Genomic DNA, 20,502 nt, shown 5'->3' on the forward strand with positions numbered 1-20,502 from the left:
ATATATTTATATGTATATATACACAAATTTATATATATATATATATATATATATATATATATATATACATATTTATAGGTATACACACATAATGGGCAAATACTAATCAAAAAGTTGGTGTCACTGTTAATATCAGATATGAATAGTCTTTATAACAAAAACTACTAGGAATTTTAAAAGATCATTATATTACCAGAAAGATGTAATAGTTCTGAACTTACTTCTATATATGTAATTGTATAGCCTCAAAGTTTAAAAAAGAAAGCAGTGAGCAAAATAAAGGAAAAATGGACACATTTTGCGTTGTAACTCAGCATTTAACAAAAAAGTAAGATGCTTTAAATAACACGTTTAATAAGCTTGATCTAGTGTGCACATATTGAGCCCTGTAGCCAGCAGTTAGTGAATATATTTTCCTTCCTACCATGCATAGGCTTTTTTAGTAATTAACCGCATGTGGTACCCTAAAATGTGTCTCAGTAGATTTTATAGAATTTTCATTAGTGTGTCGTCTGTATTCTTAGACCACAGTATGGAAAGTTAGAAATCAAAACTCCAGTGGTGATCAAATTTAAACTAAAAGGACCTCTGTTAACTTTCTCTACTCCTAGCAAGATCAGATTTTCGTAGGAAAAACTTTATGATAACACTGGGTAAATTTCCAAATTGTGTGGATATAGAAAGATACTTTTCAAACCAAAAGAGGAATAATTCTTTTGGTCACATCATTCTATTGTTTCTTTCTTTACTTCAGCAGGTATCACAGATACACCACTACACTGTTACAAACAGGTGGTCTTCTATAATAGGTCACTAAGATAATCTCCACCTTAACACAGGAGCTTAGTGAAAGGGACTGTTGACTGTGGTTCATCTCACTTTGCACCCAAGGATTTAGCTAAAAAAAAAAAAAAATCAAACATGTAAATGAACGATCAAAAATTCCTTTTTAAAAAGCCATCTGCTTTATTCATAGAAAAAATAAATAATAATAATAATAGCTTTCTGCTTTCTATTAGATACTATTGTAGTGCAACACAGAATCCTGTTTCTCAAATAGCTACAAATTATAAAGAGACAAAGCAAAGCTAGTGAAATGAGAATAATAGCGATTAACAGCAGCCTCACAATAAATAAACAAACAAAAAAAAATGACTTCAGCTACTTTACATGGAGGCCAACATCCCATCAGTGCACCACTATTACAGCAGGATATGCATACACACACGTGTGTATATATTTAGAGAGACAATGCCACTGTTAGAACTTCTGTGCACTCAGGAGGATAGGGACATTTGCAGAGTGAATTTTTAAAAAAATATATATGCAGCAAAAACTAGTTCACACAAAGTTATCTCATTATTTGGAGTTAGATTGTCAGGAATTTACCTGAATTTGGCAAATCCAGTCACCAGTCTGGACCTCACATTCCTCAGTAATCCATAAGCTGATGATGTGCATTTCTACTGTGGACAGTTGTGTCTTTCATACCCTCATTCAGTAAATCTCTACTACGTAACTTGCCATGTGCTGCAGGGCAAATTAGGGTAGACCTGGAGCAAAGATCTGCATCTGGGATTTTCATTTTAGAAGCAGAGAGAAAAGTTGCACAACAATAAAGGACAGTGCATGTTAGAAAGGGATCCAAACCAAAGAAAGGGCGAAAGATGCTAGGGCAGTGCGAAGCATCCTGGAACAGGGAACTTTGATGAACTGGGAGAGATGTGTGCAGGGTGGAGAAAGGACAGATATCAGTAATTCTGTTTGATAACACAGTGGCTCTGGGGGACCTGGGAGTAAATCAGAATGTCATTTGGAGAGTCTGGAATACCAGCATAAAAGATTTGATGGAGGCTTTCCATAAGGAGAAGACTCTTTAAGTGCTTGAGAACACAGCGGGGGTCTTTAATGAGGTACTAACTGTTGATTTGAATTTGTTCTGCTTTAGTGAAAGTCTCACCGGTTATTTTCAGCATTTGGTCATGTAATTTTCATTGTTCTCATGAAGAAAGAACTTTAAATCATCAGGAGCTGCTTCGTTGGAATTATGTAAGGAATGTCTTGCTTCCTGAGTCTAAATCAGATTGAAGAGTTAAAAAAGAAAAAGAACACAAGATCCCAAATTATATATTGCATAAAATATTTAATTTCCTATGAATAAGTGGATTTTACTAAAATTATTTTCTGCCCTCAGGGCCTCTCAGGAAAGCAGTTTAATGAAAGGTTACCAATTTTAGCAGCTCTTAAAATTTTCATAGTAGAAATAATCTATGAAAGCACATGAAATGGATCCATGGGTGGCAGATATGGAAACAGGTGATGCCATGGGTGGCTGCAGATTTTCGCAGATGGAAAAGCCTGGACGTGCCTTAACGTGCCCAAACTTGAGTTCAAACTCTGGACCACAGATAAGGAGCGGCTATCATGCCCCACTTCTAGGCCTCAGTTTCCTTAGCTGTTAAATGAAAAGTTGAACTGAATGGCTTTGAGGAGCCATTCATTAGTCACAAGTTTATGGAAATTGTGAATATTCAGGAAGAAAATCTTTGGAGAGAAGAAATACAGGTTTTAGTCCCGAGCTCACCACAGTTTTCCTTAAACTAAAAGTGACAGGATGATACTGAGTTTCTAGGTGAAGGGTTTGGTATTTTAGTTTCCTAAGGTAGCACCTCCAATTTAGGGCTACATCGAGTTTTATTTAATGGTTTGCTTTGTTAATTGCCATTAAAGTTAGCGGATGTATGCAGTATTTCCCAGGCTTAACCAAGTTCTTCACTTTGTGTCAGACCTTGAGTCCTCTACCACATTAGTCGTGTGGATATTGTTATTACTAAAGACCTGTTCCTATTTCTCTGTGACACCCTTGCATGGTAGTAACTTGGGACCTTTCATAAAATGACAGCAGTGATTTTAAAGTTTGTTTTCTGTTTCTGTGTAGAGATCATATGGGCTGTTTCCAGCATTTTGTCGTATGTACAAAGAACTTTAAAATCATTAGGTCCTATTTTAGTATTATATAAGGAGTATTTTCTTCTACTGTGAAGATTAAATTGAAAAGTATATATTAAAAAAGAACAGAAACATAGGGATCACAAATGAACAGATGACTAAGATACACAATTCCCTATACATTGTGGGTGAGAGGTTAATAATAATTTTAAACTAATCTGATAGGTTTATCATCAATGATTTATGATTTGAACTTGTTCCAGTTAAGACTCATCAACAAATTGTAACATATCACATCTAAAACAATAAAATCCCATAAAAAGACCATGGACGTTAATATTCCACATAATATATTTCTATTTGGCTACATGACAACTGTGTTACATTTGATTTATCCTGGCTTTATGTTCTTATTTAAAGAAATTAACTTCCAGCACTCATTTCTTTTACTGATTAGGCTTCTAAGATTTTGTCTTCTTGTAATTTACTATACAAACATTTGCTGGGTTCCTACTGGGAACCAAGTTTTGAATCAGTCAGTGGGATTTAAGAGGCAATTACTCCATGGATTCTCAGTGTCTAGCAGAAGAGAGATACAAATAACAAAATAAAAGTATAATTTAACACAAGTGCTGTGAAATACATGCACACTTACACCTCCTGGAGTAGGGCTATCCTTGTCAGTTGGGGAGTTGCAGATGGGGATGTCACGTAAGGGACAGTAGAAGCCAAGGGACAAAGGACCCGGTTGGACCTGTGTCTGGTGGTGGTAGAAATGGCAGGAAAGGTGAGTTGGATCCACTCTAGCATTAGTCATTCAGCTTTGAAAAAGAGAGTGACAGCCCCCCACCCCCTGACAGAAGTTGGGGGGCAAGGTAATAGGGCTGATTCCAGGTATCATGGGATCGCACAGCAGAGGAAGCCTAACTCACTCTTAGAAGATGAGAGACAGTATTCTCCTTTGAAGGTGGAAGGTGGAGGACTAGAAGCCAGGCTAAAGTTCTGTGCTATTGTCCATTTCTTTGGAAGAGAGAATCTCTTTTCTCTCTGGGTCTTGTACTCTAACTGCTTTGAAGATAACAATGCAAAGTGTTTTCACTGTTGTTATTCACTTATTATTTTGTTATAAATTTTATTTTTTCATAGCATGAAGAAAAAAGAAAAGAAAAGGGTAACGTTATTAGAGGGCTGAGGCAGCAGGAGCTCCTGAACTGAACGTACCTCATCTAGCGTTTAGGAGGCAAGTTCAGGACAAAGTTTAAGACAAAAGAAGCGAGGAGAGATACACTGAGAATGTAGACTGACCCACTTGGAAATGTTAAAAGGTGGATGCCCCAGATGTCTTAGCTTTGGTTGGGGAGGGAGTACTGGAGATTGAACCCAGCGCCTTTGCACTGAGCTCCATTCCCAGAAATTTTTTGAAATGGGATCTCACTAAGTTGCTGAAATACCAGGCTGGGTTCAAACCTGTAGCCTTCCCACTTGTGCTTGCATTAGAGGCACAAGTCACTATAGTTGGCTAAGGTCCTTGATTTCAAAGACAAGCATTGAGAAGGTGACTCTAGCATGTCTGGTTTGGGGCCCCTTGGTGTTTAAAGATATTACCAGCTCAACTGCTGGAGCCCTAAGAAGGGAAGACAACTGTGTGCCATGTCAGAGGCCCTGGTGAGAGGCAGCAAGCACCCCCCAGGCTGCTGTGTGGTCCTGTGCTGACCTGAAGCCTCACCGAAAGCCCTGTGCATCCCTGGTGAGCACTGAACTTCTCATCTCCCCAGCAGAGTCAGAGGGTCAGACACAGCTGAAGAAGACCTGCTGCTCTTACCACCTTAACTCTGAAATAGCTTTTCTCCTTGAACATACATCAGAGCCTGTGCAGTGACCGATGGAGTTGGTCTTCATTACCTGTGTGTCGTATTATGTTCGTGAGCCACTGCATCAAGGCTGCCTGGGGTCATTCTCAGAAAACATAGTCATGGTTTCCAAGCTGTACATAAAAGGAGATTGAAATTCTGAATGGAGTAACAGTATAGGTAATGTGCACACACACACACACACACACACACACACACACACACACACATGCACATACACATACATGTTTGGCTGTATGAGTTTGTTAGGATATTCCCTGGAACAAAATATAAAAAGATACTTGTCAAATGATTACACAGTAAGCACCCCTTTTATTATGAGTTTGTGTGGAAATCAAGAATCAAATACTGTAAATCTTTAATATACTAAAAAAATACCTTACCATGTTCCTTATTTCCATTTACTAAGAAAAAAATGTGGCAGTTATTTCTGAGGTCACAAGTGTCTCACGTCAATGTTTTTATAAAGTGTTCAGCTCACTTTCCCATCAGAAGAAACAGTATGAAAATGTTATTCACAAGTAAACTGTGCAGCTTGGAAAAAATGCGTGTTCACTAAAGAAAGCAAAAAGATATGGGCTGCGTCCATCGTGCTATGCTTTACAATATGGTTTTCAGACCATGTAAACACCTGTTTTGAAATAATTTTGACATAAATCAAAGAGTGCAAAGTATTAAAATGGTCTTTCCACCCACCCATGAGTTTTGACTATAGTATACTATCAGTGTAATTATAACTAAATAACATATAAAATTAAACGTAAACATATGATCTGAATCCCTGCTTTGGTTTTTTTCCAGTAAGATGCCACATGAGCAGAGTGTTAACTCTGGTGTTCAGGTTGATTTGAAGAGCAGTCGCCTCTGAAGAACCTACCCTGAAGTAATCTATACGGGAAGCCTGCCTTGGGCACCAGCTGTGGGCCGCAGCCTCGAAGTGACCAATGTGTTTGACAGGGAAAACAGGGTGCTTTGCACACCCATAGAGATTAATTCCTCACTGTCTGTATCTCAGAACTGTTGGGTAAATGTCCTTGGCTTCCCTCTTGGGCTGTAGCACCTGGTACATTCTTCCCCGGCACTAGGGAATACTGCATGCTTGAGTAAATCCAGATACAAAAATGAGCCAGTTCTGTTGGTTCTTTTAAAATGTTTTACAACATACTCAGGAAGCAAAATAACAAAATAAGCCACTAAAAGCAGAGCATCCCGTGTCAGGTCCAACCTGTAGTTTAAGGTCCTGGAAGCCAGGAAATATGCTATATTCTTTCCCTCATTTCAATTTGGCAGAGAGGACATTGCAAGTGACTCCTGTGAGAGCTTCACCAAGGCTGACGTGTGTCCTTTGTCTCTCTTGCCATGACTTTACCTGCTGGTCCTTGCTGTCCAAAATGACAATGAAGAGCCCCAGATGATTTAAATTTAATTTTAAATTCATTACACTAAAATAAAATTTAAAACCTGTTTCTCATTTGTATTAGCCATGTATCAGGAGCTCTGTGGACACATGGTTAAAGTTGGACAGGACAGATATTCAGCATTTTCATTAATTTTGCAGAAAGTTCTTTTGGGTAGTATTGCAATATAGTTCATAATTGTAATATTTATCTTTATATGTCAGCTTCCAGAAAACTTATATAGAACACATACAAATACTTGTATCTGCCTTTTAGTACCCCTGCAGTTACCAATCTGTACATCTAGTAATTCTTAACCCTGATGTAGAGGCCGGAGGAGAAAGCTGGTATTGACCCCTCTGAGTAGGACTTGCATAACTAATCCTTCACTATCTAAGTTCAAGATAGTTCAGTGCTCTTTGACCCTTTTGCCTTAGATTTGAATGTCCTTTCCTCACATTTGTCATTTTCATAGAAAATATCTCTGGGTTTGGTAGTTTCACATTTGTGAAGTATAGTTTAATAGGGGGAGAATATCATTGCACAACTGAGGTAAACCCTGCTCCTGGGCACATTTGCTGATCTTTGACAGCCTTTGGTTATCCAGGCTCCCTTCTGTACTATTCCTTGGCAGTGATTCCCAAGTTTCCTAATGAAAAGTTAATCTCACCAGCTTGGCAAGCCTAAACTGTGATCTCTCTGGGGACAGCGCAGTGTTTGGCGTCAGGAGTCATCTTACCTGTGTGCTTTGGTGAGCGCAGTGTGTGGCCCACTTCACAAACTGTGCTCTTTCCCTTTCTTGCTTCTGCTGATGAGAACATTCGACCAGTGAGCATTTCTGATGACCCTTTTAAATCTGGAAAGTGTTGAAAATGGAGGGGTAATGAAGGAATTCTGAATTCGTTTTTCCCTTCTTGTTTTTCTTTCTCTAGAGTAGCTGGTAGTTTTGGTATGAACTAGTAAAAGCCATGTGTCGTAGTTGCTTTCTCATTGCTGGGACAAAATAGCTGACACAGCTTAGGAGAAGTTTATTCTGGTTCTTTTTTTTAAGAGATTTTTTTTTTAAAAAGAGATTTCAGTCCCTAGTTGGCTGGCAGGAAAGAGAACAGAAAAACCTGCTCACATCATGGCAACCAGGAAGCAAAGAGAAGGACTAAATGGGGGAGGGAGATGCATCTTTCAAGTCAGGGCCCCAGCCACCCAGCAACACCCTCAGGATTCCTCTGCTGATGAGGATAGCACCCCACGATCCAGGTACCTTCCACGGGCCCTGCTTCTTGAGTGCAAGATCTTGGGGTGCCCTGGAGCTAAACGGTTAACACCGTGTGATCAATGTGTGTGCGGCTGAAAAAGGAGATGGACTTCTAAGCAATCTGTAGGGTGACTACATCTGAAGCTTTTTGAGTTGTCATGGTTTATGTAGTGATTTCCCTTTAAACACTTATTGACATATTTTTAAAGAAAACTTATTTAGTTGGAGTTATTTCCACTGTTTATCCTTTTCCTCACTTTTGTCTCCTGTCTGTGGTCTGTTGCTGTCTCTCTCTCTGTGACTGCCTCTCTCTCTCTTTCTGTCTCTCTCTCTCATTATCCCACTTTATTTTCTGCTTAGATAAAAGTGTTTTTTAAATTTTTGGGGTTTTTTTTCCTGGACTTAACAAAACATCGCCTGAAGTGCAGAGCTCCGCAGGGATGTTCTGGGGAACTCATGGTGCAAGGGGGTTAGGAGGTCCAGAGTGATTGAGGGCTGAGTTTGAGGGTGTCTGCTGCACATGCTGCTCCTTCATGAATGCAGACCTGTGTTTAGTTTAGTTCATGACATTTGGCATTGCAGTTTGTATTTTAGCTCCCACGCTCCATCAAGCAAGGTGCAATTAGCAGGCACTGTTAGAGTGGGGAAATTTAACTGCTAAACTTTACAAATGACCTTCTTAGAAAATCTGTGATCCTTCTCTTGAGCTTCTGTAGAGTCACCTTCAGCTTAGTGTCCCTGAGAACTCTCTCTCTCTTCTCTAATTTGGTGGCTCAGTTTTCTGATTCTGAGTCTTATCTGTCTCTGAAAAAATAAAGCAGTGGTATTCAGGAATGTTCCACTTTCCTAGAGCATGGCCTGAAACTGAAGAGCTGAAAGCTAAAACTTCTTGTGATCCTGTGTATGACATGGGAATTTCCCTTGGCTGTATTTTGAATATTAGGAATTTAAAATCAGCTCATCACAACAGCCTACCATAGCCGTGTATCTTGCAGCTCGGTGGACATGGATCCACAGGATTCTTCTCTGTTGCCTGGGAGCCCTCAACAGAAACTGCATCACAGATGTCTCAGGAATCCCAACTCTAGACAGAGAAGTGTGTGTGTCCCGCCTTCTCCCTGACACCTTTAAGACAGAAGTCCAGTGTTGTTGGTAGGAGAATGGAGTGGCACAGGGTAGTCTTCAGCCTGACTTCTTTTTGCTGAGCACTCCTCTAGGCTCATTTTGTGGCTGATGTACTCTCACTCTGCACTGCCTTTACTTGGCTGAGGAAGCTCCTGAGGTACCTCCTCCTCTCCCTCTTTTTTTTCTCCAGTCCCCTTTATGCTGTTTTATGTGCTAATGGCACTAATCATGGTGCTCCCCAAAAGAGACAGCCGAAACAAGGTCACACAGAAGGGCACCACACCCAGAACTGCAAACCCTGGGAAAAGCCCTAGGTATGTGACCTTATTGGAGAGGCAAGAATTTCCCAAAGTCACAGCTGTGCTCTGTGTTGACTTTTATAGTACCAAGAAGTACTTGCTAAGTTAGCATAGGCACACAGCCTGTGCACTGGCTTTGAGGTATCTCTCTGCTCAGGTATCTGGGGAGGTTGGTGGCCCAATTCTCCTCGTAGAGGAAAGCCAGGCTCAGAGCCTGTGACTTGCTGTTCACACAGAGCCAAGAAGTGGGGCAGTGTGTCTATACCCACCTCAGTCTTTGCTTGTCCATGTCAGATGAGGTTTATGCCCTCAAATACTGGTTCATTTTCAACATGGCCTAGTTTGAAACATCCATGGGGATTTATTTTTCCTTACAGGTTTAAGATATAGGGTTTGGTCTTGATCTAGAGAATCTCAAGTGAGTAAAATGCGGAGATACACAACCACCTTAGAGCTGTGTTAGTTTGGATCTGTGGTGGGTTTAGCTTCCAGACATGCACATTAAACAACACTCAGATTCTGGATGTCAGCTCAGAGCTGCTGGGCATAGGAGTACACTGGGCCTGTTTGCTTCAGCCATGACGCTGGTTTTTCTTGTGGAATGCACCTGCTTTCGGGGTGTCTCTCAGAGGGCTTTCACAGCAGAGTGTGCCACAGTGTCTGTTCCTATCCCTAGCACTGGGCAGGTGACCTCCAGTGTCAGTTGGGATAAATTGGTGTGGCACTGCCACCTAGTGACTGCCCACCACATTGCTCTTTGCTTCTGAAAAATGTGGAGAATCTGCTTGCAGCCAGCTTTTCCGGAAATTGTGGGGAAAGTTTCTAATAATGATGCCAACAGTGCCTGTGTGGACAGGCTCTCTCAGCTATCAGGGAAGCCCCTGTCACTGGTAGACACGGACTGAGGGAGGCTCTGCCCTGGTCACGTATGACTTCATTTCTGACAGGGTTTAGCTGCCCTTGAAGGAGCTCTTATGTGCAGGACCCTGCACACTGCAGGAACTGAATGGGAGTTGCTCCAGAAAATAAGTGCTCTTTGGAGATTAGGAAAGAAACAGGAGGGAAGAGAACTTGGTTAGCAATGTGAGTCCTAATGAAAATAATGTTACGCAATTTAGTATTTTCTTGAAGGCTGTCAGAGGCTTGAAAACGTAATTCTCCTCAGGCATTTGTGCCCACTGCAGTTTTCTAATTTCACTGATATTCAGATGTATTGACAGGAAGCCAGCTCCAGATTTTCTAATGGCCATTACTGGAGACCCCTCGAGAGCAGTGGTTCTCAGTGCTGGTAATACTGGCTGGTACTGACCCAGGGAGCACTTTGAAAGTACGTGATTTTTTTTCCTCATGGTTGGCTGGGGGTCAGGGGTGTTCTAGATTATGCGTGAAATATTTCTACCCAACAAATCGTTCTGCATCCTGCTTGATCAGGGAATGATCTCCTGGAGATTTTGTATATGAAAAGCTTGTCTATAATTTTCTTAGCTTAGACTTAAATCCATTTTAAAAGAAAAATACTTTCATCAGTTGTAATCTCATCATGCCTTTATAGCATGACTATAAATCTTGTTGTATATATTTTTATTACTATGCCTTTATATCTTATACTCACATTTATTAACACTAGTATATTATTCCTAGCAACTAGCACTTTGTCTTACTAGATTTAAACTTCTCATGAAAGCTTTTTCTTATTCATCTGTGTATTCTCTCTGCCTCCAAAGCTTCCTTTATGCACTGTCATTGGAGACATCCAACATATCATTGAATGAGAAACTCCTTCTGAAATAAAGTTAATCGACATTTTACCACACAGAGAACCTGCTCAAAGGGACCCTGGGTTCTTACTCCAGATTCTCCACATTTTTCCTTCTATAGAAATGGGAGGAAAAAGACTGCTCCCTACCCCACCCCAACACATGTATACATACCCGGTAAAACAAATGTTATTATAGATGCAACCATTGTTGATGTTTAGCTCTGGTCTGTTTTTATTCTGTTTGAAATTTTTTGGTATTCTCTTTATTCCTGACATTGAAAATTTATACACTGATCTCCTTGGTTTGCATCTTTTCCTGTTCTGTATGTGGATTCTTTTATACTCTTCTCTTTAGCAGAAAGTCCTGCCCTCCACTTTTCCTGTTGAGGAGTATTTTCATTCCATGCCTTCTGCTTTCTGAATTCTCCTGGAAAGACTGCGCTTAGGTCTTCTATGTTGATTCTCTCGCAAAGTATCTTTTCTGTTCTTTTTTCCTTCTCTTTTTCTTCTCTGTGGAGATTTCTGATTTGTAGTCTAGTTGAATATAGTTGGGTTTTTCACTACAAATTTGAGTTTTAATCAGGTTGTTTTTCTTCACCCTATTTTACAGATGTAGTATTTTCTCCCAGGATTTTCATAATTTAAAAAATTCATATGTCTCTCTCCAACCCCTCTGCATTGTCTCAGTTTCTTTATTTGATACTTCCTCCCTTTCATTCCTTTTTTTCCTTTTAGCCCTCCCTCTCTTTTTGTTGGGGTTAGTATTTTATTTACAGAAGGCATAAATATGTGCTGATAATGTGTGGTTCTTTGCCATTCAAGGATGGGAGTTAGAAACTGGTTGGAAGCTCTGTATGAGAAAGAGTTTTACTGTCCAATGAAATCCACGGAAGGGTGAAAGCTGCAATGTTTAGTAGGGAATTTTTGACATTGATACATGATTGCCTTTTCTCTGATGGCATTCTTTTCTCCAGAAAAAATTTTTTTCTCTGCATTAGCAAGTTCTAATATTAGAGTCTGGAATGGGAAGAAAGGAAGGAAATTAGGAATGCCACTGTTTGGTTTAGAAACTTGAACTTATTTGCCATGTTTTTAGTGTCTAAGAATCTCTTTGCCTCTGCCTGGGCCTTCAGTCTGTTTCCCAGAGAGTGAACTCTTGGTCTCTTAGGTGTGGCCGTGTGAGGCAAAGCAGTTATCTGGTGATCCATCAGTGCATGTCCTTCAGCTTAAGCAGTTCTGTTTTTAGTTTTGGATCTTACCTATATATCATATGGTACCTGGTTTCTCCAAGTTATGAAATATCCACAGCTTTTATAACAATCTGTGCCTTTTTAAAATTAGTATGTGTTTGCAGGACATACTGATTACATTTATGATGGAGAACTGGTAATATACATAATGCATCTTAATTTTATTTCCTACTCATCCCCTTCTCCCACTCGTTCCAATTCTTGGTCTTCCTCCATTTTCAAAAGTCTGTTTTCATCACTTTCCCTTCTCTCCATCTCTTGCTCTGCAGCTATTTGAAAACTATCTATTTCTTCATCTTCTTTCTCTCTATCTCTCTCTACAGTGCTGCCTCAGTTCACTAACTTAATTCTTTCCATGATTCTACCTGCAAATCAAATCAAATTATCCCGTAAGGTCAACTTGGAGCCTAACCATTGAATTTAATTTGGTTTATAGCCAATCTGATTTGTGGCCAGCATCATGGGATTACATTTCTCATATGTGAGCAATCATACAGTATTTAAACTTGTGTGTCTGACATAGTTCACTTATATAATTATGGTCTCAAGTTGTATCTATTTACCTGTGAATGCCTCAAGTTTATCTTTCTTTATGGTAGAGTTGTACTCCATTGTGTATAAGTACCACATTTTCTCTTATTATTTGTGCTCTGTCTCATCTGTCCTTTGCTTCTGTTTCCCTCACCCCCATTTTTGTTTCCTTTGGGACTATCTTTTATTCCATCTTATGTGCTTTGTTGGATTATCAGTAACTAGTCTTTGATTTGCTGTTGCACTGGGTTTTGTGTGTGGGGGTAAGTTTGTATAGGAGAACGGTCTGATGGCACACTTATACACTTAGGTATACTATCCCCAAGTTAACACAGCCTTATTGTCACTCTATATTATACCATTTACTATGGTCCATTTCCCAGTGACTCTGCACTGTTTTACATTATAGTACTTCTACTTCAGCTTTGGATGAGTTTACAGCTATGTACTGTGTGGAGATACCCTGGAGGTCTCCTGGATCACTCTCCTCGCACATCTCTCTTCACATGGATCCCGGAGACAGCGATTGTTCAGTTCCTTAAATTACCATTACCATCCTTCAACACAGGGAGACCCTGTGCTTCGCCTTGTTCCCTTTCCTGGGCTGCATTCCATAGTTTCTTTTAAGGTGTTAAGTGGGGACAGGCATATGACTGACTTTAGCTCTTAAGTGTCTCTTAAGAATCATCATCTCTTGTTGCTAGACTAGTATCTTGCTATCCATTATTCCAAATGTTTCTCGTGTGTGTGTGTGTGTGTGTGTGTGTGTGTGTGTGTGTGTGTGTGTGTGTTTAGTTGCTTCAAGAGAGGGCTAGAACTCTAGTTCCCCATTGCTCAGTCTTGGCTGAAAGAATGATGCAGTTTCACTGATATAAAAATGTGTTAATTCCAATTCTCTGATGGCTCTGTACCTTTCCCTTTTGCTGTAAATTTATATGTCTTTTATTGTCTTACGGTCATTATACTGGTATTCAGGAGAGAGCAAGGTAGATTCAAAAAGAATTTATTTACATGCCTTTAAATCTGCATAATATTTGCACTACTTATCTAAGGCTGAGATTTGAGACCAGAGCTGACATTTCAAATAAAATATTTTGCCACTTCTAGTATTAATGATAAGTTTAACAGAGAGGGATAAACAAACATAGCTTGGGCTTATTAATCTCTACTATTGAATTTCTTTTTATAGCTATAAATATATCTTATAAGTTTCATAAAGATCTTGCATATAGCACAAATATAATTATCTTGATTTCTGACCAAGAATTATTTCCACTTGCTTTTTGTGTGTGATCCTGAGGCGCTAACACATGAAGTCAGGTTAAGAATACATTTCACATTGCCACACTAATTAATACATACCAATTTCCTTTTATGTATTTCTAAGCATTATGTGATGCTGCCACAATGAATAAGACATAGATGTTCCACTTCTTCATGATTTCAGTTCAAAGGTCACATTATACAATTACAAATCACATATTGTGATGCGGTAAACATTTATTGACTGGTGCAAGATATCTGCAGCATGTTTTGTGGATACAGAGACAGGTGAAGCCTAGAGAATCATGTGGACCAGAAGCTGTGTGCAGCATCTCAGAGAAAAAGATGGGGGCTAGAAATGTAAGGTGAGGTGTTTCCAGGTGAAAGGAAATACATGCGCAGAGAAGGGGCTTTACAAGAAGTCTTAGCAGCTTTATAGGGGGAGAGGGAGGTCCCAGAAGCAGGAGTGCTGGGTGTAGCCATCTCTTACAGGGTGATCTCAGTGATTTCCTTGGAGAACCCCCATGTACTTAAGCAAATGTTACATTTCACACTGAGCTGTCTATTGTGATGGAAACCATGCTAGATCCACAGTTGAGCAATGAATGAAGACATGAATGAGGAGTAGAAAATGAGAAAAGGAACATTTTGCTTCTTGGGAAACTTCAAAGCTCATCTCACCATCTTTAAGTGTACCAAAGAGGGAATGCTAAATGACACAGTTCAAGCAGTCTTCTGCTGAAACCGCGGTCTTCAAAAGTTTAAAATCACCAGCTATTTCTTGCCTTAATTTTAATCTTACTTAATGTATGTTTCATTAAAACGGCATTTATATTAATCAGAACTTGAAATTTGCACATGAGCTAATTTTTCATGTCTTTCTCAGAATAGTTCTTCTGAAGAAGAATGGAACTGTCTAAGTCTATGAAATTAGCTTCTGCTCAAAGAAATGTTTAGAAATTTCCTTACATTGTATGTGCCATTCATGAGGGTGTGACTCTGCATTGATTCAAAATCTGGGGGTATTCTTATCATGATGATAAGCCTAGTATTTGTTTGAGTTGCCAGGAAAGAAATCAGGTAATTATTCTAATAGTACCTAATTTCCCAATTTAGTTCTTAATTACCTCTTGATTATTCACAACTACGTGTGCCTGAATGTAACATCAGTATGAGATGTTATGTTCCATTTTGGGCTATTTTTAGATAAGTTTATTATTTCATAAGTTAAAAAAAAAGGATAATTTACCATTGAATACCAGCCATAAAATGTCAACTTCTAGAAACATATTTTTGTTTTTAATTAGTCCTTCCATACAGGATTACAGAGTGTAGTGTAATGTGCATAGCACATAATAAATATTTACTGAAAGATAGAATAGCCTAGTACTTTAGAGCATTTGGCAGAAATTTACATGTATATTTAAGACATGCACTCATTAAAGGCAGCAACTGAAGAAGAGTTAGTTTGGCTAAAGGTTTCATTGCTTCTCACTGCAGTTTTCAGTCATTTACAGCTCCCAACTGTGAAAACCAAATAGAAAATGCTGCAGGAAGAACAGATGAGATTTCCATACCCATGCCAAGGTTGAGGGTCCCTCTGGGCAGTAGAAAGAAGCCGCCCTCTAGAGACTGTAGTTCATAGTGTGGAATACTGAACTCTCTAGTTAGGTGCTCTACCAAAGGGGGAAAAAAAAACATGCACTTGCCTGTCCTCTGGAAAGCTAGGAATACATCTTGGCCTCCCTTTGGCAATAACAGACTCTCCACCCAGACATGCTGGACAGAGGGCCTCCACAGCTGGACAGAGTGGCTGTCCTTGGATGTGAAAAAGTTGGAGTTTCTGCCTTCCTACTGCCTCTCAAGATGCTCCTCTCCCGGGGTTGGCTGCCTGTTTAATCCCCTTTCCTTTCTCTCAGGGGACCCAGTGACTGCCCTTCCTTCTTACACTGAGATTCCACTCACTCCAGCTACTAGCTCCTCATTCCATAGTAACAGCAACAGCGTTTCTTCTGTCTTTTTTGGAAGAAGGCAAAGATACAAGAATGATAAGCATGACAGAGTGTAAGATCTTCTAAGACTGCAGAGCAAAGCTTATATTCCATGAACCTTGGGTAATAAAAGCAGAAACCTGACATGAGGGGCAGGGGCAAAATGCAGAGCTTTCCGGAACCCAAGGCAAGTGGTAGGCATAATAAATCCAGAGTGAAATCAGTACTGGCATCTTTTGTAGAATAAAAGCTGAGAAGAGTGAAGCCATCCCAGCTGGTATTCTGAGAAGGACGCTTCTTTGGAGGTGTTAAGAGTGAGCAGCGCCTCTAGTGAGCAGAGTTAGGGTCTGACTGCTGGAGAGACCTAGGGAGGGTCACTGCCTCAGGGCTTCAGGGAGTGTACTCCCAGAGCAGAGTCACCCAGTGCAGTAGCTCACATGGCCCAGCTGTTGTGTGTCTGCATGGAGGACAGTGTCTGCATTGTGAGCACAGGAGATTTATTTAGTGCTGGCATTTCAAACAAAATAGCAGATGTGCTTCTGACACAAGGCCCTTCTTTACCAGAAAACAAAAATTAATGCAGTACTTCAAATTGTATTCTGCTCCCCTCTGATTATAAGTTCAACTGGTAAGATAAACACTTCTGTTTACCTCTGGTTCCTGGTAGGGACTGCGTGATTAGAGAGATAGTTTGTGTCTTCAAGGATGGCCACTGATGAAGGGCCTCCAGGTACGTAACTTTTATAGTATAGCCCTTGGATACACAGAAAGACACACAGATGGTGAGTTAGGGAAGAGGTTAGGGAGACTAAACTGCAAAGACTCCCATCTGAATTTAAAGGACAGTGAAGAGTTGGCCCATATTAGGAATGTCATAATAGAAAAAGGAGAGTCCCAAGGGTATAACATGATTCTTTTTGCTATAAGCGTGTGGTGTGAGACTGGGCACCTGCATATTGTCTCATGGGTCTGGCATGTCAGCTAGGCACCAAACAATAGTGAGACACTAGTAGAAGTCAGGAAGCTACAAAGATAAATGTAAAAAAAAAAAATAGTTTTCATATGTTATCATTTCTCTTTCAGATTCTTTTTAAAGTTGAAGAAATTCCGATGTCTTTCAGAATGCTAAGATGGAAGCTCAATTTTATTTAAAATTACAAGTTTGGAAAACTTCCAACTAGATTGGTTTATGGAAAACACAAAGAATTCATTGAATCAAATCAAACTGTCCTCAACTCCCATGTTATAGATTAATTATAAAGGGTTGGCGTTCTTTGCTGTTTTTCAGGTACCATGATCAGCAAGATGTTACTAGCAACTTCCTTGGAGCGATGTGGTTGATTTCAATAACTTTTCTCTCCATTGGCTATGGTGACATGGTACCTAACACATACTGTGGGAAAGGAGTCTGTTTGCTCACAGGAATTATGGTAAGTGTCTTTTCACTTCTCATCTCTTTCATTTATACTCTAAATGGCACTTATACCACTCAGTCCGCAGGCATCAAAAGATGCTCCTTTTCCCAATTGTAGGAAACAATATAAAAAAAAGAATTTGGTCTTGAGAGAGACGCTCTGAATTATTCTCACTGTGAAGATCTTTTGAAGACCTAAAGCTCCTGGGCTGTTCTATGCCCCATGCAGTGATTTGATGAAATGGTCTTGGAGCCATGGCTTGAGTCAGATAGTTCTTTAAATCTGGTTTCTGCTTTTTCCAACTAATTGAGTTATGTTAGATCAGTTTCTCTGACCTTACTTTCCTTAAATTAGCAACCAAATTCACTATCTGGAAGTGTGTTGAAGGGTTGAACTATCATATAAAACTTAAAATTTTTATCGTTTTAACAAATACTTTCTTGAGTAACAGGCACTGATTTAGGGATCTGTATTGGGAATATGGCAAAAGAAAATAGTGTTTGCTCTTTTTTCATTGGAGCTTACAAGGAAGCCCTACATTTGAAAAATAATTAATAAATAATCATTAGTTTGTGATAAGAAAGAGATAGTGCCAAACTGTTTGAGGAACTGGGATGGGATCTAATTAGAAAAATCATCCTTGAAAAATAGATTTTAAGTTGTAGTGAGAATTCTGAGTAGTGAGGAAGGAGGAACATTCCAGAAAGAGAGGATGACATGTTTTGATGGCAATGAGGCAAGCAGAAACTTAGTTCACTTGAACAAGGTAAGTAGGCAGAAGAGAGGGTGGCATGGAGTGAGGAGAGGAGGCCAGGTCTTGTAGAACACTTGACAGTGGTTTGCCACTGACAGTAGGTGACAGGCCAGTGTGCCTCAAGGAAGCTAACAAGTTCTGCATGTTCTCTGTCCCTCACACACTAGGATTAAGTCAGAACTACTTTGCTGCTTGCTTAAAGGATATGAAATGGGAGGCTAACAAGTTGTTAGCATAATGTAATGTGAGCATCTCTAAATATTTCGGCTACAGGGAGTTTCCATTGGGCGATGCATTATTGACAGTGATCTAGATTTCTGTTCATTGCTCACCTGCTTTTTGAAGTCTGTTATTATGTTGGTGCTTGCCTGGGTGCTCCTGCCTTTATTAAAATAAGAATCAGTACTACAACATCCTGAGGCTAAAAATGCCCAGAATTTCTAAACTTAAGTAGCATGTTCAACACCTGTATGCTCAGTGCCCATCCACTGGTTTGCAGGAGGAAAGGCCTGTGGCTGCTGGCCCTCACACATCTGCCAAGGAAGATTGCTCCAGAGTCCTGACTAGCTAGAAGGACTGAGAGCCCATGACGTAAATGGAGAGGCAGGTTCTACTCTTAGGTAGTGTTCAACTAGGATAAGGGAGCTAGCTGTGGAAATAAAATTCAGGGTCTCAAATCCCATTGTGAAAAATATAACTTGGAGGCACAATTTATTATTATTTGCTTATAAAAGGAAAATATGGTTTGTGAATTATAGTGAACTTTAATTTTTTCATTATATTTGGTATGCACCATTGTATGTTTACTCTTGTATTACTTCCCTCTTTTCCTCAAATAAGAGCATTTTGCTATGCAGTTTAATACTTTGGGAAATAAAATGTGCATGGATGTATTTTTGTAAAGCCCCATAACAAGCCCATGGGGACATGAATGATGCTGTTTATATAAGGCAGGGCTGGTAATTGCAGAGTTGATTCCTTGGTGCTTCTTAGAAACAACTTAGTGATCATTTTTAGCAAGATTTCCCCCCTTTTATTCTTTTTTTTTTTTTACCAGTACCAGGGATCGAACTCACGACCACTCGGGCTTGCAAGCCAGGCGCTTATGCCGCTGAGCTAAATCCCCAGCCCCGCCCCTTTTATTCTTGAATAAGATGTGATTAAGGGTTTAGCAAAAGCCTTAGCTTCAGAGCCAAATTTGATGTTATGTTATCCTTACCTAGATATACTAGCCTGTGGAATATTTATTTTTACTCAATATTTCTTAACCTACACATCCCAAGAACAATTCCTTCAAAGTTTTGTCTTACAGTATAAAACTTCTGCTTACCTCCTTAAACTGATTCTTTGCTTAGGTTTCTCTATTGATCTTGCTCTGTTTTAGAAAATAGAAATCATAAGCATCTTTTAATGTTTACTGACACAAATGTAGGTAATGAAATTTATAGTGACTTCCTCCCAGATTTTTAAGGTCATAGTAAAATCTTTATGCCTAGGTGGAGTGGCTTCATTGGCTCTCCCTCCTAAGGAACAGATTTATTTCTTAATTTACTTGCTTAAAAATGGATTACTTGCATATAGCACAATTCACTAATCTTTGAAGAGCCCATGTAAAATGCCATATAGAGTTGGATTGTTTCCCAGGATGAGCAAATTTCCATGGAGTTGGGATACTGGGCAGGCTTCTGGGGATTGATTATAGCTCCTGTGACTTTCCTAGGGATAAGAGCCATGAATGCAGGTTACCTAGATACTAGCATGGTGAATGTTTGGGTGACAATATAGACTTCTTAAAGATTTTTTTGACATAGCATTTAAAGACATTCATTTTTTTAAGTTGAAATGTGTTTTGTCAGGGTTTTTTTAAACCATTTTTTCTATTTTAGGAAGTATAAATATACTTTAGGGTTACCTAAGCCAGAAATAACTTAGACATTTGCAAAACATATTTAAGTAAAATACACTCTGTCAGATTTCCCCTGAGTCATCTCTGAGTCTCTCTTCCCCTCCTCAGTTTGTGGCCGTTAATAAATTGTGCAAAAGAAACAGGATTTTTAGCACCCCTGAGATTGCACAGGGGTCTTTGTGAATCATTGATTCTCTCCGACATATTAAGCTTCTTTGTACTCTTTTACATTTGAATTTTCTTAATTTGCTTATGAAATGTTGGTAGAATTTACATATTTGTGTGGCTCGTTTTCATGAAGAAGTAGAATTTATCTAATTCTCACACCTTTGAAGATTTCCTTTTTGAAAATGTGCACATAAAGAAATTACACTGCTTGTTTTCTTGGGAAAGCCAATTGAAATGATGAATAACTGCGTGTCATCATATTGGATGTTCACATTTCATTAGCTAAAACTCAAAACTAGTCTGTAATTTAAAATTTTTTAAATGGCTAATTTTGTGTCACAGGTTATATTTTGAGAGCTGAGGACATTAGATTAAAATTAATCTGTGCAGAAATACATATGAATAGAAATGGGTTTCTCTATTTCAAAGAGAGAAACAACTAGGATTATCAAAAAAAAAGAAAAGACTCTCCTTGCTTGAAAGGTAAATCGTGAATGCAAGACAGTCACACACAGCCTATTGGTAAACAGTGCTTTGATTGTGTTTGCAATGTTAGACATAGGTGATTATGA

General features: G+C 39.3%; 1 protein-coding gene across 9 annotated transcripts in view; it reads left to right on the top strand.

The window, feature by feature from the left end:
• The window catches only part of Kcnn2 (potassium calcium-activated channel subfamily N member 2), a 476,524-nt gene that overhangs the window by 430,465 nt on the left and 25,557 nt on the right, over positions 1-20,502 (top strand). For all 9 annotated transcript variants that reach the window (XM_063230941.1, XM_063230944.1, XM_063230942.1 and 6 more), the window contains one exon: positions 16,976-17,117. In XM_063230941.1, coding sequence (XP_063087011.1) covers positions 16,976-17,117 — 142 coding nt within the window. The remainder of the gene's footprint in view (positions 1-16,975; positions 17,118-20,502) is intronic.

Source organism: Cavia porcellus, unplaced genomic scaffold (genome assembly GCF_034190915.1).
Source record: "Cavia porcellus strain 051 isolate PalLab524CR breed Dunkin Hartley unplaced genomic scaffold, mCavPor4.1 scaffold_19, whole genome shotgun sequence".
NCBI lineage: Eukaryota > Metazoa > Chordata > Mammalia > Rodentia > Caviidae > Cavia > Cavia porcellus.